This window comes from Drosophila elegans, unplaced genomic scaffold (assembly GCF_018152505.1).
Source record: "Drosophila elegans isolate 14027-0461.03 unplaced genomic scaffold, ASM1815250v1 contig_814, whole genome shotgun sequence".
Classification (NCBI taxonomy): Eukaryota; Metazoa; Arthropoda; class Insecta; order Diptera; family Drosophilidae; genus Drosophila; species Drosophila elegans.
The window spans coordinates 10,534,240-10,561,340 of NW_024546167.1; the positions used below are offsets into that span (position 1 = coordinate 10,534,240).

Below are 27,101 nucleotides of genomic sequence, written 5' to 3' on the forward strand. Positions count from 1 at the left end.
CAAATATATCATTTTGGTTCCTACTCTCAAAACTAAAACACTCTCTGCATTGATATAATAACCATCACAGAGCCTTTCAAACTGTAACCGGGTCATTATCGAAAACACTTTTCGCTGAGTAGGGGGAAGCCAGAAGTTTGACATTTTGATTTTCTAATTTATGGCCCAGACTTTCGCTCCTCCAATCGAAGGCCTGTCTCCAGTGTGTGCCCCTCTGTATCTATATCTAGTTGCAGCCAGCCATGTTTCGCTATCGCCAGCGTCCATGTCGTCGTCATCGTCGTCGTCGTCGTCTGCTTCTCCTTTTTGGTCGTGGTGTGATTTTAATTGCTCTTACAAATGTTCTTCGTCGCGCATGCGCCGCTAACTTTTCGAGTGCAAATCTATGTAGCGCAGCTCTCCAAGCTTTCAAGCTTCCAAGCTGGAATTGGGCAAGACAAAGGCTGAGATTTATAGCCGACCAAACCAACCACCAACCAGCCATATGTTCAAGAGGGAATTTTGTCCTATTTTCGGGGATACTGCATGCATGCAACGTTTTCATTTTAGCCACCTCGTGTGGGTAGCAGATTTAGAAAGGCCTTATGTTGGCTAGATTAGATGGTTACCCTCGGCTCAAGTGTCTTTAAAAGACTTTTAAGATAATACACTGCTCGTGATACTCAAAACTATGGTTAAAATCAAGTTATTTCGTTTTAATGGTAAAGCGTAAACAACTTACTTTATTGGGTAGTAAACAAATACCACGTAAACCACTTCCTCTCATAAACTCTCATAAACACTATCAATAGGCCGAAACAGGCTTTCATATCTCATGTTGTCATTTAACACTTCGCTTCACTAGCTGCCACTGGGGTAAACAATTGCTTTAATTATTATTTAATCTATCTGTCTGTTGCAAAACCAAAGCCTCATAATCAGCTTTAAAATGCCACCCAAATCAAAAGCCATTATTAATAATCTCTCAAGCATTGACGAAAAATATTAATTAGAAAATAATATTCTCGCAGCGACTTGAATGAAACCCAAGTCAAGCGCATACAATAATTAATAAATTATTTCCAGTCAATAAACTTTTCAAGTCTCCTCTGTCTCTGGGCATTGCAACATATATTTTCGTTGCGCTTCCAACTTGTGGGTTTGCTGAGGGGAAAACAAAAAGTCCGGCACCAAGATACTGGAGTTCCAAGTCAGTTCATTAGGGTCAGCCAGAGACTGGGAAACTGAGGCTCTGTCTTGGCGGTTCATAAAAATTAGTTGGCTATAAAATTAGCCTGGCTGGAGCTGAGGAGGGTATTCGATTCTCGTAAAATCAACACAAGTTGAATTGCACTCCATTCATGGAAATCAAATTGAGTTCGCCGTCCAATAGATTCATACTTTATGGCTGCCACATTTTGTGAATGGAAATCAAAAGAACTCAACTGCCTGCCATCGCAAAACTCAACTCGGTTCACCGACAGTTTATTAACACTCGGAAATCAAGGAAGTGAGAAGCAGGTGCTGCGAGCCTTGTATAAATAGAACTCTTTGGGCAGGTGAGTGTAAATTTATTTCGGTGTGACTTTTAGCTGCTCGTAAACTGAAATCTCTCTAGGAGTTTCAAATGATCCGCCAGACAGAAATCTTCTTTTGGGGGTGGAGAACTAAGTATCATTGACAACAAAGTGCTTAAGGTGATGGCTCTGGGAGGCATCGATTTCTCATAACATACGCATATAAAGAAAGGATTGTGTGGGAAAAATATGTTGGTGAAACATGATATGAGCCATATTTATTTTATTTGATTAATTAAGACACTTGCAAATAATCAAGAGAATGGGTGTGTTCTTTGTTATGAAACTAAAGATCATTAATACCTAAAAACTTTATTAATTAAAAATGTTTAAAAACAAATGGTTTTTTTAAAAGCAAATTAAATTTACTCCAACATTGATTAGATGCGCTATTTATTAATATTTACAAAATTTATTTGATAACAAATTGTCTTTAAATATTTGTTTTTGAAACCGTTTGTCATATTTATCTACAATCTACTAATTTCTTATGCTGTAAGAAAAGTCAACACCATATTTTTGTCTGCTATTTTCCGTACTTGAGTTACTTGTGATACCATCTACCACTTCTTATCCCTGACTCTTGTTAGCACTTTTCATGCCCACACGATGGCCATATCTTTAGTGTATTATTCCCCTTACTTTCAGACCAACTTTCCTTGTCAGATCAACAAAATTCGCCATACTTTCTCCTGGGGAACCTTCTCTAATCTAAATGACAACTCGTTGGACTCTTCGCTGTTGCCCCAAAGACATGGCAAGAAAATATTTTGGTCTTGGTTTTTTGGTTTGTGGCTTCTAACAGCGCATTGATTGATTACAAAACGTGCGCCAAGCATTTTCACGGCGGCAGCAGCAGCAGCAACAACAACAAGGCAAGACAATTGTTTTTTCGCTCAGCGACTTTTCCACAATGGCATTTTCTTCATTTGCGCCTAACAATGGCATCACTTTGTCACGATTTCTGCGCTCACAACTAACAAGACACACCGGCAACATGTTGCATGTTGCTGGCGGAGGCAGTGGACGAAGATGAGGCTTCATTGTGGCTGCTACCATTTAATGTTGCTGTGGCCGTTGAATTATCACCACCGCGCATGTGTGACTAACTTCCCGAGGCGGTGCACAACAAAAAGCCGCGGATCCGCCGTAGTTGCAAATATAAAAACAAGTATGGAACCAAAGAAGTTTATATACCCTTTGAGCTACGACAAATATTATTCTTTTAAACGAAAATACTGCGGTTTTTGGACGTATATGCTTAACAACAATGAAGCTGATTTTTACAAAATTAAAACCATTTCTCTAAAATGGTAAACCAGTACATATTTTTGTATAAATTAAAAAACAACAAAGTCATAATATTTTAAAATGTATTTTTCCGATTGACAACTTATATTCTACCAGCAATAAAAGAAAAACTGTTGGAAAAGTTTCATCCAGATAGCTTTAAAACTGAGAGATTAGTTTGTGTAGAAACGGACAAGCGGAGGGACATACGTACATGGCTAGATAGTGATACTGAATAGGAATATATATAGTTACTTTAGAGATTCGCAAATGTCTTCTTCACTGCATTGCAAACTTTTGACTAAAATAAGAATACCCTTTGCAAGGGTAAAATAAAAAAAAAGGGGCCACACTATCCGTTCGCTTTTTCGGCTTTCCTCCAGAGTCCTCCAACCTGCTGCTAATGTTTTCCTCAGCCCCAGTCATAATTTCTGCTGCCAACTGAATCCCTGTGCAGAAGAAGACAGGCGGAGATTCCTTTTTTATTTATGGAAACGGCAGATGGCCTCCCCATTCTCCTGCCGACACTGTTGCTCCTGCTGATGATGTTGCCGCCGTTGCTACTGTGGCGGCTTTGAATTTTGACCGTCAGCAGCGGCATGTGGCACGTTAATGATCTTGTTACCCTGGAGACTCCGTTGAACCTGGACCTGGACTTGGGCCCTTTTGCATAAATCCATTGAACGAGGTGTGCACCTAACGAGCGCTGCCTGTAGCCTCTTTTCTCCGCCTCAATTTGTGTGCGACGAAGTGTGAGATGATGAATCTGTGAGTCATTAATAGTTGGATGGAAAGTTTGGTTCTGTACACAGAAAATATGAATGGTGTGGGGAATTAAGAAACTAACTATAATTGTTCATTTAATGGTTAGAATCTAACGGATGTCCCCTTAGGATTTTATATAAGTTATAAAAAGAATATAAAAGATATTTTAAAGGCACTTGTGTGTCACATATATAGAATATTCATATAATTTTGTTGGATTAATGAGTTTATGAGTATATTAAAAAAACTTGAAAAGGCTTTTTTATGTTTAGAAAACAAATATTTTCATATTCATTGCAAAAGTTAAGTTGTGGGCAACATAAAATAATATATATATAATATAGAAACATTATTTCTTTAACTCTAGCCAACTAAAGTTAAAAATGTTATAAGTTTACATGTGAGAATGAAGCATTTTCCCGATCAAAAAATAATACCCTTCATCCCAGCTCCCCTGAGAACATTGATCATTAAAATTGCACTGCGTTTTGATCGTGTTTCATGCTGTGGACGATTAGCACACATCCCGTAGTTGCGGTTTCACTTGAATTTGTTTAGACTGCTGCACTTCCGTTTGTCGGCTGCGATTTTGTGTGCCAGCTGCTGCTGAAGTCATCTGACTTTGGAAGACCCACAACAACAACTACATCTTCATCTGCATCCCAGACTCAGATTGAGATCCAGTGCTGTGGCAACCTCCTCCTGGAGACAAACAGACACGACACGTCATCAACTTGACATTTAAATTGTGCTCCTGATAAAGATGCCAACATCTTTTATGACACGGCCAAAAGGGGAAAATGGGGAAGGGTTGGGGTTCAGCAGTTGGACACATTGTTGCAACAGCAAACAGCACACAATGCAGATCTTGTGGTCGTCTGTCATATTCCCAAAGCGTCTGGCAGATCTTCGTGTGGTCCCAGAAAAATATATATCACGGCAGGCAATTAATGTCAGCTCAGGTGACAGCTTTTTTCTTTATTCCTGTCGGTGCTTTCACATGGAAAAGAGTTAAAAGAGATTTGAATTGTAAACTCGCTTTTGGGGTTATTTTTCACTTACTTTATATGTATCTCAAACACACAGAAAAAAAAAGAAAGTCAATCAGCTATTTTCATTACCCTTTAAATGATAACTAATAAATATAAGCTGATAAGTATTTTCATACGTGCCCGTTAGAATTCTTTTATAGTTCGATTAAAAATGGAAAACCCATTGAAAAAGCTTGAGTCATCCACAAAACAGTCATGTAGATTTCCAGTTCCTATTTCACGGTTATAAGAATGCTTTCAATGCATGCCAAGCACATTAAAAACTCGTAAAAATCGTATTCCGAAGTAGTTACTTTTAGTACACAATTCTGGAGAGCTGAAAATGTTGCTGTTGCCATTAGTTTTATATGTCCGTTCTCCGATTCTCCGGTTCTCCGGTGATCACCAAGACATGTCAAAGGCATTTAGATAGTGATTGCATTTTGGCCCAGAGCATCTTTCACTTCTTTTTTTTTTTGTGGGCGTTCCCATCTTTCGGACTTTCCCCCAATGCGTCCAATCAATCACCATTTCTCACCGTACTGTCTAAGAGATGGTTACCCGCAAACCGAAGTCAATTCGAGGCGTTTAATCAATCCGGCCATGTAAATAGGAGATTTTAGCCACGGCCATCCTACTCTTCGTCGCCATCCGCCTCGTTGCGTGTGTTGACACTCGAAAACGTAAATCACAAGTGCAATTAACAAGGCAAACGGCGAGGATCGTCAAGCAATCCATTTGCAGTTGGCATCGCCAACGGAAATTGTTGTTTGCCCAATAAAAGTAAATTGCAATTAAACAAAATTGCTAATTTCAATGATGACAGGCGCCATAAATTCGTTGCTGTTTGGGCGGAATATTGTTACTAGATGGTAATGGATACAGATAAAAACCAGCAAAGCAGTTGTGTTTTTCATGTTCGGCAGATGTCAATTTCCGGTACTTTGAGTACCCAATGTTAAAAAACGATTACATTTATGTTGTTTTTAATTTAAATCTTTGTCTTTTTATGTTTATTTCAATTTAAAAGCTCATAATTTTCACAATGTAGCCCTGTTTAAATTCTTTATTGACAGATAAAATGAATATAAAATGCTAGCTTATATTTTAGCAACGTCTAATTTATTTACTTTTAAATTGTATACATAGATTCTAATACTCATCTATGACAACCACTTAACTTCCATTTTAGCCAGTAATTTATTCAGGTCCTGACCATATTTCGGCTACGATAAACTTTCGCCTCATAGCAACACGTTCTTCTCACTACTTAAAACAACGATTTTGCCGCCAAATTCAGCAATTCGCTAAAAAAAAATCAATTAAAATCAAGACGACAGCTGCCGTCGCACCAAAAAAAAAACCGCAACAAGCAAAGCCAACATTTGGCCAACGTCAAAACTTAATGCATTTGCACTTGACACGCAAAGGAAGTTGCAACAGTTGCAGCGGCGGCGATGCAACAGTTGCAGCCACCAAAAAGTTGCCCCTGGCCAAAAAACACATTGGCCAATGAGGAAAAGAGCAAAAAAAGCATAAAGCTGGCTGTGGAAACAAGATCAAAAGGTCGAAGATTGTGCTAACCCGAGGACGCCCACTTTTTCGCACGCTCCACGCCGGATACGCGGATACGTGTCCATAGATAAACATGGTATGGGCGATGTATGCCCGGGTGTAATCTATAAGCTATAAGAGTGCCTGGACGAGGCCAGCTTGTACCGAACAAAGAGATATCCTAGGGGGCGATCAACCTCGCAGTTAGAAATTGAAAAAACTTTCAGAGCCTCTGGTGAAATTCTTTCATCAATAGGCGCATTGGGTTCAGATCGAGTAGAAAAAGGAAGAAGTTGGGGTATTAAGAACTAACAGGAGAGGCATGTTTCTAACAGGGTTGTCAAAGAATAATTTGGTCATTTGAAACACAAAAAAAAGGACTGGTTAAAATTTAGCACTTAATTTTTATGATGGAAACATTTTTTAAATAATACAACTAAATTATTGTTATATGTTATTTGTTTTGATATGAAATTCAATATTATTTAAAAAATATTTGTTTAAAAAAATAAGTTTTAATTCACTTTATTCATTATTGTTGTACTGCCACCACAAAGGCATCACCAATTGTTGTACGTATTTAATACTTTAAAAGCATTCCAACTGCAACTAGAATAAACATTATTAGTTTATTTAGCAGGCACCTTACCCAAATGATATTTTTCGACAACTTCTGACAGTCCTGGTGAAAGCCGTGCGTAATGACCCATTCAGTTTGGCATATCTCTCTGGACTGGCCGAAGCCAAAACAACCAATAAATAGTATCAATCACAAATGATCGCAAACGAGGAGGCCTCGACTCGACTGCTGCACCCAGCGGCACTCAGCTGGCCAAACTTGCAGCTGTCCGTGGCCAAGGAACAGGAACCTTCCGGGCCTCCACTAGCCGCCTCCATCTCCACGGTGCGGGGATCTTGGACTGGGCACAACAAATAATGATTCATGCGAGAAGAGTAGCGGCAGGAACAGGTTCCCAAAACGTGACTTTTGGGGGGAGAAAGGGTTGGGCTGGGATATCGGTTGGGATATGGGTTGGGAGACCTTGCACCAAGAGCCGGTTCCATCCAATCCGATACGATCCTTTTGCGGCACATGTGCAGTGCAAACGACTCCGGCATTATGGTTCAATAGGTCAACGATGCGTTGAATGACGACCGAGTCGGGGACTCACAGAATGGGACGTCGTAAAGGAAAAGATCGTTGCATGAAAAATGACGGTGAGGCACGTCAATCGTCAATCGTCAAAAGCGATCTCCCAAACGAGCCATGTAATAGACCTCAGGAGTAACTGGAACGTATTCCAAACTCCATAACCGATTGCGATCGCAACAAATCAGAGAAAAGTTGTCTTAAGCGTCCGTTCTTCTCCAATAAGCAATGAGAACTGAGAAATGAGAAATGGCGAAATGTGTGTGTGTCGGGACCACCAAGGGGATTTTGGGAGATTGGGAGATGGACGGGGAAAGTACGGGGTTCGGTTCGCAGTTTGTCAAAAAGATGTTGGCGTTTTGATAATTTGCTGCACAGCTTAAAGAAGCCTGTGTGTAGGATTTCCTGTTTGCCAGCAAAGTATTTTCTACGTTTTTCATTTTTCCCCCATTTTATAGCCTTTTTCGTTCACTCTTTTCGCGGGACCGCAACAAATCTCCGGCTGATTTAAATCTTTCCATTTACTCTTTGTTACCTTGCAGTTAGAGGTTTATGAGATATACGTAGGGGTCTGTGAGTATGTTAGATTTTATTTGGAATTTTACTAGGCTTGACATTGACATTTGTGGCGTAAAATCTCTTAAGTGATTTTCTAGTTAGCTTTAAGACCAGACGGGATTAGATTACTATTTAGCTTAGAAAAAATGGTAATGCTTTTTTTATGATCAAACCCAATTGTTGAATTTATTTCATTAAAACTTAACGTGGGATACTCTTTTAAAGAAAATTTTAAAAGCAATTATGTATAAGTATAATGCCATTGAAAACCTACCCATATATTTTTAATTTCCTAATACTGAACATACAAAAAAAATTGTTTCATTGTTCTTTTTTTCGAGTCCAACCATTTGACCTTGTTTTTTACTTTACCCAAAGCAGTGGCAATGATTTCAAAAATGCTCATAGCTATTTATAACCATTTCTTTTGGTCTTCAATTGTTTCAATTGTAATTTTGGTCGTCTGACGATAAGATCAACAAAGTGCTTTATTTTCGGCTGCACTTCGGCACGTGTTGTTATGTAGACCAGGCCTCAATCTCGTTCCAGATCAACTCCCCCGCTCGAACCACTTCTGGATTCGATGAAAACACACCCTAACAATGCAGTTTTAGACTGTGGGGGGGGGGTCTCATGGGCGCATTTTGCATACGTAATTTCCAGCATGGGTGCCTAATTAAGTTTTCTGCGTTGTCCGCAACAATTCGATGGAAAAGAAATCACTAAAATGTTAATACCAGGCTTTTCATTATGCGACACTCGTCCGATTATGGGCCATAATTTAGAGCAAGTTTTTCGAATTTTTCCAGTATTTTGGTTTTTGACGTTTTTATAGCTCACTTAGACGAAGCCTAACTAATTGGTGACAAAAAGGTTACGAAACCCGATGAGCCAGTCAGCCACATGTGAACCACTTAGGCATGGCGATCGTTTTGCTTTTAAAATGCTTGGCACGTTTCCAAGACGATTTGCTGTATTGGAAAAAGTAGCCGACCAGCTGAAGATCGAAAGAAAGGAAAGAAAAATGAATTTTCCCGCTGCTCTCTGCGCACAGAATGCGGACACACGCAGTGGACTCGAAGTTGGACTTCTTCAACGGGCTGTATATTTTTTGCTTTTATATTATTTTCATTTTTTGCTATACAGTGCGGCGGCAATTAAAATATTGACAGTTGTGCCTCATAGAGGGGAATAATAAGTTTTGTGTGTAAGGATTTCAAATGCTTACGCATACAGCTCATGGCCATCATTTGGCCGGCCTCCTGCGGTTGCGTTTTTGGCTTTGCGTTTGCCTTTGCCTTTTGGCTAGAAACGAAAGGTTAACGCGACATGTTCATGTGACAATGTCAGAAGAGAAAAAAAAAGCTGCCGTCCACAGTCCAGTCTGAAGCGCATAAATAACTGCGTTTGTGACATGGAATGTTTGTTTCGACCAAGTGTAAAAGGCCCAGTCGTAGGCCAGATCTCACTGCCCGCCAGTCTGGCCATTCTGGCCATGTCTGGTGCGGATTGCTGGATTGTCGGACTGTGTGGACTGTTGGATTGCTGGATGGCTGGAGTATCTCAGCCGCTTAGTAGGCACTGCCACAGAAACTGCTGCTGGTAGCAAGGTGCGGTGCCCATATGCAGACAACCCAAAAGCTATTTGTAGCTCACTGGCTGATTATGGAAAAATTGCTAGATGTTTTCCTTGAGTCGGTTTCTTGTTAGAGTTTTTCCAGCCCCGTCTTCAGATTCCTCATCTTTTACTTTTCTCCATTGCATCACAGAGCTGAAGATGAAAAAGAATTCAGTGGGATGCAGAGTCGGGTACATAATATTTTGTAGGTAAAAAATGGCATATGGCTTAGATCACAGGGGATTATAGGCTGGCACGGCAATCGCCAACATCATTGGTTAAGAAAAGGCTACGAGTTGTCGGTTTGTTTGTCATTATGTTTACAATGAAATTATTGGTACAATGAGAATCTAAAGTTATCAATTTTTTACGCAATTTTAAAAGTCGTTAATTTTAAATTCTTCAATATCACTTTTTGTTTGTTTGAAATCAAGCTTCCAAATGTAGTCAATTTTAATACACTATTAGGCAGCAAGAATTTTCCTTACAGTTGTTAAAATAGTGTAAGATTTTACAAAACCATTTGCTTTGCAACAAATGTTGCCGATCACTAGCAACATATTGTACGCCTGGCAACATGCTCAAAACTCTAGTTTTTTTTAGAACCATCAGACCCCATCAAAATTAGTTCTATACAGCTTAAAAACTTCAAATAATAAAATGAAAATGTGAGTCATAAAAACAAAATTATTTCACTAATGAAATGAAAAGTACAAATATAATTATTTCAACAGGTGAAAGATCAATAGCGCCAAAGAGTATATATGGCTAAGAGAATTAAAAGGGAGTAGTAATCTGGCGAAGAGAATGGAAGGCGCACGAAGACTGTTCGGGTTTCTCAGCAAAACCGAGCGCCAAGAAAAAACCCCGGTATCGCGACGGAAACTCGAAAAGTCGAATCAGTTGCAATGGGACGACGCGCGCGTTTGGATTCATGGAAATCGGCCGTGATCGCGATCGTATAACGCGTGCTGGTGTGGGAAATTGTTAAAGCCACACAGCGCAACCCAGCCAAGTGCAGAAATAAACCCAAAGAAAAGACATTTTTCTTTGTATTTCGGATTTTATTCGAATTTTGTGTGTTGTGTGCACTTCTGAGGAAGTGGCGAAAAGAGGAGAAAAATCGATTCAGCAGTAAAATGTTGACATTGATTTTCGTGAATTTCGATTGATTGATCCACCGTTTCGCGCCGCACGTTCGGAAAATCGGGAAAAACAAAGAGGGAGTTGGCTGAGAGCGATTGGACGGATTGATTGCTTGATTGATCTATTTTTGCACTTGATTTGCGACGCACGCGACGTGACTGGCGCTTCACTCCACCTGAACTTGGAGTCGAAGTCGGACTCGAATAAAGCCCCACCTCGACCGCTTCTTTCTGTCCACCAAAACCAAAACCACCGATTCGCCTCTTGTCGGGTGCAATTATGTTGATTTGTGCATCGCAACGTCGATTTCCCAGCGTTGATAACGAAAAATTTGCAATGCAAAGAAAGAAAATTGATTTGATGATCGCCCATCTTGGCGCGATATCGGTTGATCGTGACACGCCCACTATATGATTATAGATATATGTGTATGTGGACTAAAAAAATGTGTTTGTTACACAAAAATTAAGAAAGAAATTGTTCTAGTGCCAATACAAAATAAACAAAATGTGAAAATACCTGTCGAGGTGAATAACAAACATATTTATATGTTGCAATATTTTGTGGATTAAAGAAAAAGAATTGCACTTTTTAAATTCTGGGGATCATAAATAATATTGAAATAAATAAATATAACTTTGTTTGTCCAAGAAAAAATTTATTTGATGGATTTGAAATAATACATATAATTTAATGTGGCAATATTTTGTGGTTTATAAAAGCAAAACACTTTAAAGTTTGTAGAATAATATAAAAAATGTAACTATAAAAATTATATTTTTTGATGTCCAAAAAATCTGTATTTGTTAGATTAATGAACTTGTTTTGCAGTTCTACAGATATATTTTATTTAAATAACGTTTCATAAAAAAGGGAGTCAAACATTTGTTACTTCATTTCGTAGCTTGGCCTTTAATGTTGGAAATTCTATTCTGCATTTTTAAATCAATTCTTCTCGAAAATAAGGTTTCTAGTATTTATGCGTTTTACCTTGCCCCTGATTAAGGTTTCAGCTTTCGATTTAGGGTTGCCCAAGGCTTCATCTCGTTATATTAGACGCCTCTGCGTTTATGGATTTACATATGTAATTACTAGCAGATTACTTTTAATAACCGGCCAGCTGGCTGGGCTAAAGAGACACCTCCACCGAGGAGGATGGCAGCTAGCAATAAAAGCTGCTTAATTAAAAGTACAAAATCAGTGAGTGGTGGAGCGCTAATAGCTGAAATGATTGCGCAAAGCCAGCCACAAAGACCCATAACTCCATAACTCATTAGCTGACGCCCCAAGAGGTCCACATATTCGGTGGCCGATGGTCTTGCAAGTGATGATTGGACTGGGACATCATGATGATTAATGGGATGCAGTGCTGAGAGCAGCGCCAGATTTATGGATGAGCAGCGCGGACTTTCTTGTTTCTGGTTCTGGGAATGCTAATAGAGTTGCAACCTGGGGCCCGGCATTATGGCATTATGGGCTGGCCCCCTTTATTTCCAACTGCTCTCTGGTTTCCCTTCCCCGGAAACATCCACAGTAGTTGTCTTTTGTCTAAAAAACTCTGTTTGCCAGTCCATAGATAACATTTACAAGTCGCTTTTCCCTCTCAAGATGAGTTTTTCCATCGGCCGACTTACACATCACACTCAAAGATACTAATGTTTGCTCAATGATAAATGTGGAATGTGACTCCTCAAATATGGGCAAACATTCAAATGAGTCTAAGGCTTTAGTTGCAAAACTCGCACCCAGTTGTATAGTTATATATTTACGATGAGTGAGTCAACTTGAGCAGATGGGCGCGTGTTGCCAAAAATAAAAACTGTTTGATACAGAGGCGGTAATCCAATTAAACGGCTCACAGTCTCAGAGACCGACCGGCTGACCCAATTAGACCCGCTCCTCGATCGATCTTGAGGATCTTTCCTCGTCGTTTCGCATCGCATTGAACTTGAAAGCGGCGGCGCCTGGCCATTGTTTTCCTGCCCAATCCCCCGAGCCGCGGCAGAAACAAGTTCCTACTCCCTTAATAAAAGATCGCATCGGGTTCGATCTAACGGCCGCCCTGCAAGACTCTTGTTCGGCGTTTCAAATTGTAGATCAAAGATCAAGCAACAAAAAACCAGAGAGAGAAACCACAAACAAAAAATGCTTAAATTGGCATACCAAACATAAGGAAAGGCCTGCGGGAATTCGAAGTTTGGGTACCCTATGATTTGATTTCTGACTGAGGAACGAACGTAAATGTGATCATGAGATGAGTGATGATCATTCAGGTTTACACAAAAGTTTTGATCTCTTGGTTAAATTTGTGGATAGATTTTAGTTTTAGGCCCCTGTTTTTTCTCCTTAGGCACTTGTTTTTGACAAAAATTCAAATTCCTACAGAATCATTTAATGTTTAAAGCTGAACGAAGAAATATAAAAATTAATTTTAACAATTTAAACACCTATTGTATTGACTACACTTAGGGTTGGTACATTTTTGGTTCCTTTTCATTTAGTTGTATTGTTTTGACCTTTTTTTTATATTGGTTGTGGCTGTTTGGTATCTTCCCCAAAAGGCCATAAATCCCGATTGCGATTTTCTTGGCGTTTCTCTTCAAGTGATTGCTTTAGATTCCCTGATCATATCGCACTCGAATTCGAACCGATCAGAGGACCTCCCACAAAAGCTAAGGCAGGCACATAAATCTTAATTGCTGATCAGTCGCGGTTATCTGACACTGACACACACACATTGTATTTGTCCTACTGGCAGATCATCTTGTGATCTCATAAGAAACCGTGCATTTGGCACATTTTCTTTCCAGTTTTCAATTGTTTATTCAAGTGCGACCAGCCAGATTGGAGCTTGAAAGTAAGCATCTGGTGGTCAGTCAATCGGGACAAGTGCAATCAAGCTGCACTCGAGTGCCGTGGCATATTGACTGGGTCAGTCCGTAATATGCATATGAGTGCCACTTTCTACACTCTATGACTCGATGACTCTATGGGAAAAATCCCATGGCCGCCGAAGACACACACGATTAATCACATGGCCCTCTCGGAGGCGGCAGCCACGATCACTGATTGCTATCGAAAGAGGCATAAACTGACACAAAGTCAAAGTCAAAGTTAAACAATGCAACCAAGTTGAACTCTGGACTAGACGAACCTAGCCATCCCAGCCAGTCTGCCAACTCTCCTCCAAAGCCAGCTTTCCGATCATGCTGTGTGCGATCTTAACAATCAAGATCAATATCATGCATTTACAATGTACAAATATTGCCTTCTCTTCGGTCTGGTCTGCTGGAAGACTCTTAAACGCTGCCTTAGGGTAGAAAATGGCAAAAAAAAACAAGACGATGGAAATAGGTCTTTGGCGTAATGAAAATCAAATACTCTGGAAAGACAAAGAAAAGCCTTTTTGAATATTCTGTTGTTGTTGCCTGTATTGCAGAATTTCTATTACATTTTGTTTAATCTCAAAACTTCGTAATTTGCTAATATAGTAAACTATGTGGTTTTTACTATATTCAGATATAAACTAACAAATAAATAAGTTTTTAAATATAAATATATTTAATTTATTTTATTTGTAGAACTCCTATCTTTCTAGCTTAAAAATGTTTATTTTATATAATTTCAATTAGACGATTGAAATAGAATTCCCTAAAAGAGTTTTGGCATTAAAAGAACTCATTAAAGTAACCCTATAAACATGTTACCACTCCCCTTCTCCAGAGTATGCCATAGATTATGTACAAACAATCGATTGCGTTAAAGTTAGGGGAATGGGGAGAATGGTAAACAAATTAACCTGAACCTAGGCCGGGCCAAAAGGAGGAATGTGGATGAAGCAGTCAGTCATTGGCCGACCGGAAAATGCTATAATTATGCAATTCCTCAAAGGCGCTGACGGTGGTCCCCCAGATCACATCCTTTCCCCCCCACCAACCAAGTGTCCAGCTTTATACCCCCTCTAATCCCTCGGTTGGACTGGACCAACTCGCAGACATATAATCTGCAAACGATTCGCGTTTTGGGGGCCTCAGAAATTATTGACTAGCAGTCATGGGTTGAGGCCTTCAAGTAAATTGCCGTAAATCTTTATTTGTGCAGCTACTTAAAGACCACGTCCATATCCCTGTTCCCCCTGAAAGACTCTACATGGATACACCGGAGTGTTGCCTTAGGCTGGGGTTAACAAGCCGCCAGCGATTAAGTCATTTCTTATGTCGGTTCATTATTTCTATTTTCGTTTTTTTTCCTTTTTTTCCCCCCCGATTGCATGCGTAGCTACTGGGCTTGTCTACCTCCCAGTTTTGGTCCCCTGGCCAAATGCTTGGCCATTTTTCTTGGTCTAAGCCAAAAATTTAAAGTTACGTGTGTGCAGGGGGGAAACTCGTTTGGCCCAGTTGATTGCCACTGTTACTGCAGCAACTTTGTTAGTAAAAAATGTCTTATTTTTTCGCATTTATCTTGACAATGAGCGCCTGGAAAGTGTCGCTCGATTCCTTCGCATGTGTTCTAATTAGACGTGACAATTCTACGTAATTAGGCGGCGGGTTGTCTTAACACTTGACTGCTTCTCCAAAAGGGTTAAATGAGGAGGCAGACCCGAATATCGTATTTCTACACATTACTGATTTGGTTGTTTAGCTAAATTTGGTAATGGGAATTGACACATTTGCTCCTGTGTTGTATTTAATGGGTGACTTGATTTTAGTTGAAAGTTGATGCAGGATTAAAGACTCTTGCGTTTTGTTTTAATGTTTCTCATACAGAAGTTACTTCTGTTTTTATTAATGTGAAATTATAGAATATAAAATAAAAAAAAGTATATAAATTCGGTTTTTGGTTTTTAAAGCTTTTGTATTTTGTTTTCAATGAAGTATTAAAAAATTTGGAGTTTTGTTTAAAGTTTCCACATATAAGGCTTCCAAATTAAGAATTTTCCACTAACAAAAAGTACAATATATTCCGGATAGGGAGAGTTTCTTTTAAGTGTTTGCTAATTATAAAAGAATTAACTTGGACATTTGCTTTGTTTTTCAGCACCCTATGATTTGATAAATTTTAATTATCAAGTTTGTTTCACAGTTAAAAAGCTTTCCGCATTCTGTAATTCTTAGCCAAGACTTTCCACCTGCTTGCAACTTTGTTTTCATTCAGCCACTCACATCTTCATTAAATGTAACCCACTTAAAGAATCTGCTGAACACTTTGCACATGTCCAAGTGTTCACAATTCACACCGCAACTCGCCAACGGGAAAAGCCACTGGGGGAAACTCATCATTTAACGCCTTCATCTTTCGACTCCAGAAAGCAACAAACAGAGAGTGTAGAAGTGCCACGGTGCATTTGAATGTTTTCCAGAGATCCAGAGCTCCAGAGCTGCAGAGCCACTGGAGCAAAGCAACCACCCGCTGACCCGTTTGATCAGTCTCTCAACTGGACATGACCACATGTTGATTCGCAGATGGAAATGTCTTCGCTTCTTTTGGTCTTTGGTTTTCCAATCTTTATTGCATAATTGCAATTGAATTGTTTATCACGTTTCGATTTCGTTTTTCACTTCGTAAATTAATATATGTGTTAATGACTTGATGTAGACTGCCAGATCAGCAAACATATTTACTTCATGCTCCGTCATAAACTACTCTTTTGGAATATTTATTTTGTTAAACAATTTTATTTCAGCAAAATGAGAAAGCGATTATTGTTGTTGATGAGCCCAAACTATTGGGGGGCTGTTTTTATATTCTTTTTCACTACTTTGATTGTGAAATTGATGTGGGACATTCATACACGCATCGCAAACAGCAGGTGGCTTGGAGAAAGGTTTCCTATAGTTTAAAACGAGGTCATAGAAGTGGGGCTAATATTGTTGAAACCATAAATAAGTTATTTGATCAATTGGTTTGTTCTATCTCTAGATCATTTAAAGCCATCAATAGCGATAATCAGTGTTAATTATGTTTAAGATTAGGGGTACGTTAGCTTGATGAGTGAAATTACATAAATTGGTTTTCACAATGAGTAATCTAATGGAAACGTGCAAATCAAAGTTTAAGCTTAAAATAAGAGGAAGAATAAATCACTGCTAGTATATGAAATTGATTCACACTTTTTATGCCGTGATTTGTTATTGATTCGTATACTTACTTTCTTTTTGTGTTTTACTTACAAATTCCGATCCCAGCCAAGGACCTAACCCATGTCAGAAATTATTGGAGTCTTTCTGTGAGACAGACACCCCTGTAACCATTCGAAAAACTGGTCGTGGCCCGCCCGTCACATTCAATTAGGTCCAATTTGAGAAATAATTATATACGCACGCACAGAGTTCTGACATTTTTTTGAAAAAATTGTACATTAATTTGGCACTAAACTGTCAGATGTGGAATGCCATGGCACTCAAATTTACGCCGAAAGGTAAACGGCCCAGGTACTCGTAAAACGGTCCAAGAGTCGTCGAATCGTTTGAACAAGTTTTCTTCAAATTTAATTGTAATGTGAAAAATTTAAATTAGGTAGCCAAGAGGCTTCTCAAAAAATGAACAGCAACACAAAGTCAAAAAACAAATAAAAAGCCCAGACCCAGACTCACTGACAATGACTAAGAAACCTCAAAAAGCGGAAGATGCCCAAAGAAAACAAAAATTATGAAAAAATGTTGCTCTTTTTTCAGTGGAGTTCGTTCAAAAGTGAAGAAAAAAGATCAAATAACCGAAAGCCGCCAAATTTCAAAGGAAAACAAAAACTTGCTCACTTACTTGAAATTATGTTGCCTTTTCAACTAATTTTCCTCTTGTGGATTTATAAAGTGAGCTGAGGTGGCTTATGGATTGTACATCCATTTCGCTATTTGTCAGTCGATATTTGATTATTTACGATCCACTATTCATCAGTGGATTTTAGTTTGCGTCATTTGCTTTCTGGATTGACTTTTTGTAGATCAACAATACGAAACAAAATCGCCAGGCATTTTGTTGTTCACAGCTTAACTTTTTTATATTTCGCTTTGAAAATTTATTACATCACGATTTCAAATTGGTTTCCTTTACTTTACCCCATCTGTGGGTTCTAGAGTCGTTCGTTTCGTTTGTAGTTTTTTCTGCTCGTGTGTGTATATTCTGTATGCGAATTTGTTTGCAGCTGGGTTTCCTGGAAAATATTTATTTCATCTAGCGGATGCTTCAGTGCCCGCAACATTTTTATAGAGATCTCTTGCCGGTTCGATCCCTTTTATAATGAAGTTTTCAAATAGATGTTTATGGGATTTACCAAGCTATATATTTGTTTGCTTTAATGTTTCCTTATTTATGGAATATTTTGCATAAGCTTCAAGCGACCCATTTTTGCAAGCAACTTCCACTGGGATTGGGTCAAAAGATTGTTTCTTGATTTGTACTCTCTCGAATTTGTGAGCAATAAACACACCAGGGAGTTCTACAAATTGTAACACGTTTGTTTAGAGTTTATGCTATTTTTGTTTGTCTTTACTAATTAGTTTGCAGACCCCACATCATCGCATCTGTGAATGAACTGAAACTGTTTGTTTATTTACAAATTGTCAAATGTTTTTTTCTTAAATAAACATTTATAAATAAGCTTTTGCAACGCAGCTGAAAAGTTTGTTTTTTAAGTCATTACTTAAAGGGTTACATCACCAGGAAAATTTTAAAAGTTCTTAAAGAGTATTTGGGTCAAACAATTTAAAACATATTTATTTACAAAAAAAATACAAAACTTACAAAATATTGCAACCGATATTAAAAAAAAATACAACATCTTTTACCACAATGAAAAGGTCTATATTTTTTTTTAAGTTTTCGTGCAAACGAAATTTGTTTGAACCGTGTCAAACCACAAACGAAATGGGACCCAAACCTAACAAGCAAAACTCATTGAAAATGATTAAATACTAATTTGGAAAAATCGCTCAAGCCCGGCCAAACAAAAGAAAATGTCAGCGTCTGACAAACGAACTGTCAAAATGTCAGACGCGTCAATAAAGCCACGTAAATTACAAAAACATCTGCGGGTAAAGCCCCGTCGCATTGAAACAACAAAACTGCTGCAGCTATGCGTCTATCTAGTCTGCATAACGCAAACGCTGCAGCAGCAACATCAACAGCAGCAACATGGCCAGCCCGAGGGCAACATGCTGCAGCAACATCACCGAACCAGTGTAAATAGCAGTGTAAATATCAATATAAGCAGCCGATTCAATGAAATTATCCAGACGGCAACGGCAAGTGCAAGTGCCACCGCTAGCGGTACTGCAATTGGAGCAGCAACTTTCGCCTCGGCAACGGCAGCAACAACAACCATAACGCCAGGACGTCGAAAATTGCGTCGCAAGCTGCAGGGTCAGCAAAATCGAAATTCGACCTTGGGCAGGAGGAGAAAATTGCGACTTCATCCCTATCGACGCAATGCCACGCATGCAACACGAACCACGACGGTGGCAAGTGTCGTCTCTGCCACGACAACAACATTGATACCAAAGATGCCCCACTATCTCACCCACCTGCACTCGAGTTTCCAGCAGCAGCAGCAGCAGCAACATGCTGCTAGCGGGCAAATTGGCCAGCAGCAGCAGCAGCAACAATTTCATGTTGTTGCCGTAACACCGCGCCCGCACCAACGGCAACAGCCTGGATTGGCCATTGTGCCAGCCTACTATCAGCAACACCAGCAACAGCAGCAGCACCGAACATTGCTGGGCAACCTTACACAGCAGCAGCAGCAACAGCAGCAGCAACATCTCCTCATACAGCCTGGTCAAAACATTTTGGTGTATAGCAACCTAGGCCCAATACCGCCTTGTCCACCGGGCCTGCTGTCCGGATCGGGAATGCCGGTGTATACGCAACAGCAGCACTTTATACCGCTGCGATCCACAACGACCCCGCGCCCCAGGCAACGTGGTAAGCAAATCCTCGCCAGGTTCCTCGCGATTCCTTGCACATTTAATTGTCGTTGCTTGTAGGAGAGAAAAAGAGAGGTGTTAATTACGCTAATAAAAACTGCATTCACAGCAGTTTATGGCATTTAATGTGCTTAAACGGATGCCAAGTCCGCGACTGGCGCCTTCATCGCCTTCATCGCCTTGCCAAAGTCGTGGTCCAATAATTACCCCCAGCGGCGGCTTCGCATAGAAAGCCTGCCTAATTGGTTAAAGCAATTGACTTCAATTTTGGTGAGCAGCAGCGGGATTTCAAAGGTGTCAGTGAGGATTGCAATAAAGCTATAAATAAGCGAATACCAGTTATTTTCGAGCCAAGGGAACAATTTAATTTAGTATTTTTAGATCTTTTACGACGTATTTACTATTTAGCCGGGATATGCTGAAAGGATTATGTAGCTATTAAAAAAGGTAATAACGTTTGTGTCTAAATAAAATAAATTACATGATAAATTGGTTTTGAAAGCTCTCAGAGGGGGATCAAGTAATTAAAAAAAACATTTACCCAATATTTTTAGAAATGTTTAATCGTTCTAACTATTTCAAACCAAAGGAACATATTTATTTAGTTGTTAAAGCAACTTACTTAACTATTTTGGCGGGATATGGGGAATGGATTGTGTAGATAATAAAAAAAGTAAAAACATAAAAACAATATTTACCCAATATTTTCATATTTTCTCTCTATTTTTCTATCTTTCTGGCCATTAAAATCTCATCACTTGCACACACAAGTACCACTTAGACTGATACGCAGACATTAATAAATCGCATTAGGAAAACACAATCAACAGCTTGTCAAACATTTTTCTTATCATTACCAAGTGTCAGTATTTCAAATGAATACACAAATATTTTGATTGCAAGTGGTTTTTTCACAGTTGGTTGTTGTTAATGGTCAAGTATTAGGCAAGTTTGTGCTTCAAATCAGTTGACAGGCTCTCTACTAAATGAATAAACGAAGTAGTTAGGGGAAAAAAAAGATTTTTGAAACTCGCTCAAAAAATAGATTTTGCAAATGCAGTTGGCTGAAAAATGGTAAGAAAAAATCAATTGCCACAACTTATTGATTTTCTCTTCGCAATTGATTTTTTTTTATTTTGCTTATGTAATCAAATCACTCAACAAATTTGCAAGAAAATCAAATTACACACACTTTAAAATAAATAAAAAAATACATTTTTTAAACTTTAGCTTTAGCTAGCTACCGCACATTGATAGATTGTCCCTGGTGGTGGACACACACTAGGCGCCTGCCTGGTCGGCCTGGCGTTCAATTAGCATTTCGGAGAGGAGAGCTATGAAATCCCAGTTCCAGACATGGCCCCAAACCAGCACGAATCTGGCATTAAGTGCAGCGAGCCGGAGAAACAGCCAGTTGTGGCCGCCTTTAGGCCATTTTTGGCTATTGGTGTGTAAAGTGGCGCCCAGCAGGAGGCTCTGATGACATTCTCCCCGCTTTTTGATCCGATGCCAAACGGGGTTTGTTCCATTTGCTTTTGAAAAAAACACCACAACCACAGCATCATGGTCTGGCTGAATTCACAGAAATTTATGAAAATTTGTGACATGCATGAGATTTGAGGGTTCATCAATTATTCTCTAAATTTTGAATGATTTATTCAAATTTAAATGCCATGAGTTAATTAATCAATCAGCTGGCATTGCCCAAAGATATTGCTGATTGTTTAAAAGGGATTTTTTTTGGAAAAGTACAAGTGGCTTGTGAAAATTTCAAAAAGTTCGATTTTGTGTGCCCTTTTAAATATGTCAATAAATTTAGCAAACTATTTAACTTGTAGTCAATTCAAAAAAGGTATTTTCAAAGCAAAGCGCTTAAAAACTGTCAGTTTCCAAAACCATTAAGGTTTTAAATGTTAACTGGAGTGTAGCATTCCATAGAACTGGGAACGTTTAACTCTGGGACCTAGTTTTTTTCCCGGTCAGTGGTTTTCCACCTTTACCACCCAGACTTAGACTCAGACTCCCTCTCCACCGAAACCGCATCAGAATCTCACACCGTCATTAGCATAAAGCCATGTGCAAGCAACAAACATAAGCCGAAACGAAAAAAAATCAACTGGCTGGTTAGCAGCAGCAAATATTGACATTTTCAGTGTCTTAGATCTTCTAGCGCGACGCCAAAGACAGAAAAAATAGGATGGAAACTGAGGGACGGACTGAAAAACCACATCGAACACCTACATAAATGGTGTCGTTTATGGAAGAGCATGGAACTGGCCAAATCAAATCTTGTCGCGGGCAAAACGGCGATTTTTTAATTACAATGAAACGTGCCACACAAAACAAACAAACAATGCGCTCGCTAATTGCACACAAAGCCCAAAATCACGGAAAAAAAAGCAGCAAAAAAGCATAAACAGAAAACAGGAAAAAACAAAGACAAAATTTGGAGGGGTGGCCAAGGGAAGAGGTTAGCTCAAAGAGCTAGAAAAATACTGTAACAAAACTTGTTGTTAGCGAAGCAAATGGACGGATAAACAAACCCTAACAACAAACAAGCAAATGAGCCAGTCGAATGACAAATGCAAGTGTCAATCTTGTCGACTCAGACGCAATTTCAGGTCGACATTAAGCTGACTTGACTCACAAAATGCAGGGCCCACGGCAGTTGATTGTTGAAATTTATGGATTAAAGTTCAGTTGGTCGAGGGCCATTTGTCTGTGTGTGGTACCTGAACATTGTGTAACCTCAGACTAAAGTGCATTTTTTTTACTCCATTTTGATAATGTAGTTAAAGTTAAAAAATATTCACAAGTAACTGGATCCATCGCCAAAAATATATTTATGTCTTCCACAATCCAAACACACCAGCCGCAAAAAAGAAAAAAATCATACAAAAATGATTTAAAAACTTAAATGGCAAAATGCCAAGTTCAACAGCTTCAACCAAACAAAATACCAAATTTATCTCACAATATTCATTTATCTTATAAGAAAACATTAATTCCCAAACTTTTAGCCACGTTTTTGGGCAGCCAGCTTCTGAGTGTTTGAAAACATTAAAGCAAAATATTACGGCAGTTTGCAGACATTTTTTCTTACCCGATTGCACGCCTGATAGTATTTATTATTCAATTTTCATTAAATCTGATTAAGGAGAACTTGTTTGTTATGGCACCCATGCCAACGGCTGAGCAGATCGAAAAAATGCAAGCAAATTATTTTTCTGACGCTTAGATTAAGCATTCATTTTGCAACGGCAAAGACTCTCATAAATATCTTGGTGAAAATGTTTGTATAGGAGTTGCAACAACGAAAAATAAAACATATTATATAATCAAATATTTTGTTGTATTTAGCTTTAATGTTAAAGCTTGATTTATTTTTTTAAATGTAAAACAAATGTCTAATTAGTAAACAAAAGGGGGAAAATACAATAAATCAATTTCCAGTTAAGAGCTAGTTTAAAGACCGGAAATACGAAACCTAAGGCAGCTGTCGTCGTCTGTGGTTTCAGAAACGGGAATTGAGGTTAATCAGAGAGAAAATTAAAAAGTGACATGGGTGAATTTCACTATTTAATCTTTCCGTGGGGCACCTCTATTTAAAAATGTGGTTTACGGGTTCAAAAGTCTTAGTCGTACTTTCAGACTTCAGCTCAAAGTCACGTTTCTCATATTTATTTGGCAATTTTGATTTGGAAACAAGTCTCCCACAACGTGTGCCAGGTTGTCTGAGGTCAGAGACGATCGAAGACCAGGTCCACAAATGAAAACCCCTCTGGCCAACAGAGAAATCCCGCAGTATCAACACCACTCCTGAACTGGCGCCTCTTCGGTGACTTTGATCTATGCACTTCAAATGATTTTGTTGCCGTTGCCGTTTCAGCAAATGTATCTGTATCTGAATCTCTGTCTGCGCCTCTGTTATTGTTTGTGCCGATGCGTAAACAACGAAGCGGCAGCTTAAATGATACGGCAACTTTTTCTCCCAGCCGAAGCAGACAAGAAGTTGGCATATAACATGTGCTTAAGTATGAAGCAGGAGGAAACTAGGGGGGACTCACCATTAAATGACAAAAAAAAATGGAAAAAAAGTCTGCCTCTTTGAGAAAGTGTCAGTGTGCTGAAATCTAAAGACAGAAGACACATCCTAAACAAACGAGCTCAGCACAGGGAATTCCTAAAGATTGCTCTTATAATTGCAATCTATTTTGAATTTAAAAACTGTAGGAGCATAATATTTAAACACTTTTAAACTTATTTTTATGAGGTCTCCGACTTTGTTATAGGCTGACCTAAGAGCCACTTCCAAGGTTTTACAATAAAAGTAAAAATAAATCATGCTTAAAGGCTAATTAAAAGGCTATTTTTAAGGTTTCTTGAAAATAAACCATTTAAGCTACAAGTTGTAACTTCCGACCTCATTATCGAAAGATATTTCCCCCACTCTTCTTAAAATCTGACCTCAATCAACTTTGAGTACCGCTTCTAATGGCATGAAACAAATTTGCGCGCTTAATTAAGCAATTCCAATTAAAATCAAAGATATTTCACTTGGATTACGCCCACTGCGGCGGCAACACCCACAAAAAAAAAAAAACAAATCACAAGAAAAGGAGAACTGAAATCACATGTGTATTACTCCCAATAGACTTGTGTACTTTCGCCTATCAAAAGCTAAACGCAGTCAAAAGTTTAGAGCACTCAAATTGCATTTCCTGTCACTTGGTCGCGATCGCTTGACTGCTCCTGCCCCGAATGGGTCCCTCCTGCTTCGGCTCCTTCTCCTGCTCCTGCCCAGCTCTTCCAAAATGGGTGTGTTCCATGTCTGTGGGCCTCCGGATCTCCGGGTTGAGTTGCCTGCCTGTCTGGGGCGGTTCGCGTACATGGGACATGCAAAGTTACCTGTATGTCAGCCCCACTATGTGGGAGTGTCCAAAAGGCGTGTGTGTTTCCACAGGCCGGCAAAGAAACAGCATCAACTTCAACACCAACACCAAAAACGGCATTAAACTGAGGCCAGTTACTGTTACATGACACACGGTGTCAAAATATGAACAGTAATCCAAGCGATACAAAATATATTTGTAAAAAACGATTAAATACCCTTACGGGAGCTAATACCCTTATATATTGTATATTCAGTACGTGAGAGAAAAGATACATAAGGTTACTTTTTACAATTTTAATTAAACATATCTTTGATTAGGGTCTGCGAAAAAAATTTAATTTTTTAAATTATATTTTCTATATTTTTTATATATATATATATATATATATATAAGTAATTTCAGCATCAACAGGATAAATAAAAGGGATTTTTAATGGGCTGAAAGCTCTTTGTTAAAGTTGTGTAACTTAAAAGATTGTGTTAATGCTAAGCTTTGAAATTACTTCAAAGCTCCACAGCATTAACACAATCTTTTTAATTACACAACTTTAACAAAGAAGTTTCCGCCCCTTCCAAAAACCAGCAATCAAAAAATATTGTACCTAAGTTGATGTGTTTTTGGCTAATTGCTGTTGAGTTTTAATTACAACTGGGCTGCACTTCCAGCTATTTTTAATTAACTTTAAAGGCCCGCATTTGAAACACCCTCGCAGCTGCATTTTACGGAAAGCCCGTCGAACCAATCCTTATCTTTATTAGCGACATGTATTTCTAATTTTAAAAGCCACGGCTATCAAATATTTAAGCCAGACTCCTTGCGAATTGTTTTTTGTGTGGGGCCAAATTGAAAACGCTGCTGGCCAAACCAAAAAGGAAAAATATATGTGATAGCGTGCAATATTCATTGAATGTACCTACCTGGTTTCAATTTTGATCAGTCGTCTGGCGGAGGAGGCCAAAGGGGCGGCCAATAGTTTTGTTAATTGAAATAAAATTCAATTTGACGTTTTTATGGCATGTGGAGATAGTTCGGTTAAATACGTGAGAAGCTGTTGGCGTTCGCATCTGCGAATTGCAAATCTGGAGTGTGAAAGTTGTTAGAAAGATGCAACCAGTCGGATCGGATCGCTTCCTTACGATTCATTTACGATGTGCGATTGAAAAACACCCCGGGAAATCTGAAAAACATATTCATTGATGTTTAATCGTTTTTTTTTATTTATTCATCGTTGCAGCTTAATCCTTATAGCATCGTATTTCTTTCGACCGCTCTATTTTATATGAGTATGTGCAAAGAGCGTTAACTTTTATAGCTAATTTTATTTTTTAACGAAGTCACCAGACGAATTTAAGTTTTCAGCGGCCATAAGACAAGTGGCAAGTGACCATAAAATGTATATATTTAATCCCCATATGCAAATTTTCTTATGCGGGTACCGTTTTGCATACCATAAACTTTGGTATTACCCACATGTAGATTTTCCAATGTTCACATCTGAGATTTTGCAATCCACAAAATATAGAGGCGGTCATCAATTCGAGACGCTATGACCTTTGCCAATGCTTGTCAAACTATTCGCAGCATGATGGATTGGAGTAGCCGCAAATGAATGGCACATTAATTTGCATTTAAATGTGCCAAAAATATTTCTCGCCATTTTCAGCATGTCATTGACTAATGAGCAAGCCGCCGAAAATATTGTAAATTACAAACAGCAAAAACGAAAACGTTTTTGCAACTGCAGGAAACATAAATAACAAGTCCCAGACGAAATAGATTGCAGTGGTGGCTTGCTATGGGCACAACAGCGGCAACTTGCATACGAAAAATATGAAAAACATTTTGCAAATGTCACATTCGCATGGCTGTGAAAACCGATATGCGAGAAAAATTTCAGGCGCACCCCATTGGAAGCACCAATTTGTGTTATATATTTTTCCTTGAATCAGGCGTTGGCGGTATTTCTTTTGGGGTTTTCCCAAGATATTACATTTTATTAGCAAATAATTGATAAATTATTTTTTATGATTTTCCTTTAAAGCTTGCCTTTATTTTCACTATGTTACATTTGTTTATAAATTCATTTGGTCATGTCACCGTTTTTTTTTATTTTTGCTGACAGCTTTGTGCGTGCCAATTTATGCACATTAGTTTTTGAGTTAAAAATTCAAGTCGGTTTTCGGCACATCACTTGAGAGTCTTCGGTTTATAATGCTTGCAAATTATTTGCGCAAACAGTTTGCAATGTTGAGCCATTAAGTGATTTCATGTATATTTTTTTTTCGTTTTATAGCTTTTTCGGTCGGTGTTCATAGATCTTTTATTACCATGTTTCTTGCCTACACAATCGACTATATAGCATTGTTTGAAGTGAGTTAAAAGGAAGTATTACCATAAACCTCTTTTTAAATGCAGATCTTATTTTTTCGGCGATTTTAAAGGAAATCTTTTATACTTTTTGTAATGTCCCAGATTTATGACTTTTCTTTCCTTTACTTTTATCACATGATAAAAACCAAGAAAACTTCCTACAAATTTGGTTAGTTTTTCATTTAACAAAACAATCAAAAATTTACATATTTGTTAAACATATTTATCTTGTTTATATATATCAACC

At 38.6% G+C, this 27,101-nt stretch overlaps 1 protein-coding gene across 5 annotated transcripts in view; it reads left to right on the plus strand.

Annotated features, from left to right (window-relative positions):
* The window catches only part of LOC108138781 (laminin subunit alpha-1), a 73,316-nt gene that overhangs the window by 32,456 nt on the left and 13,759 nt on the right, over positions 1–27,101 (plus strand). The window contains exons 1-2 of one of the 5 annotated variants that reach the window (XM_017261256.2): positions 10,418–11,195; positions 18,465–19,587. The exons of 3 other annotated variants lie outside the window; for them this stretch is intronic. In XM_017261256.2, coding sequence (XP_017116745.1) covers positions 18,621–19,587 — 967 coding nt within the window. In that variant the 5' untranslated portion in view covers positions 10,418–11,195; positions 18,465–18,620. Of the gene's footprint in view, positions 1–10,417; positions 11,196–18,464; positions 19,588–27,101 lie in introns of those variants that run through there. One more of the 5 variants, XM_017261255.2, reaches the window with a different exon arrangement.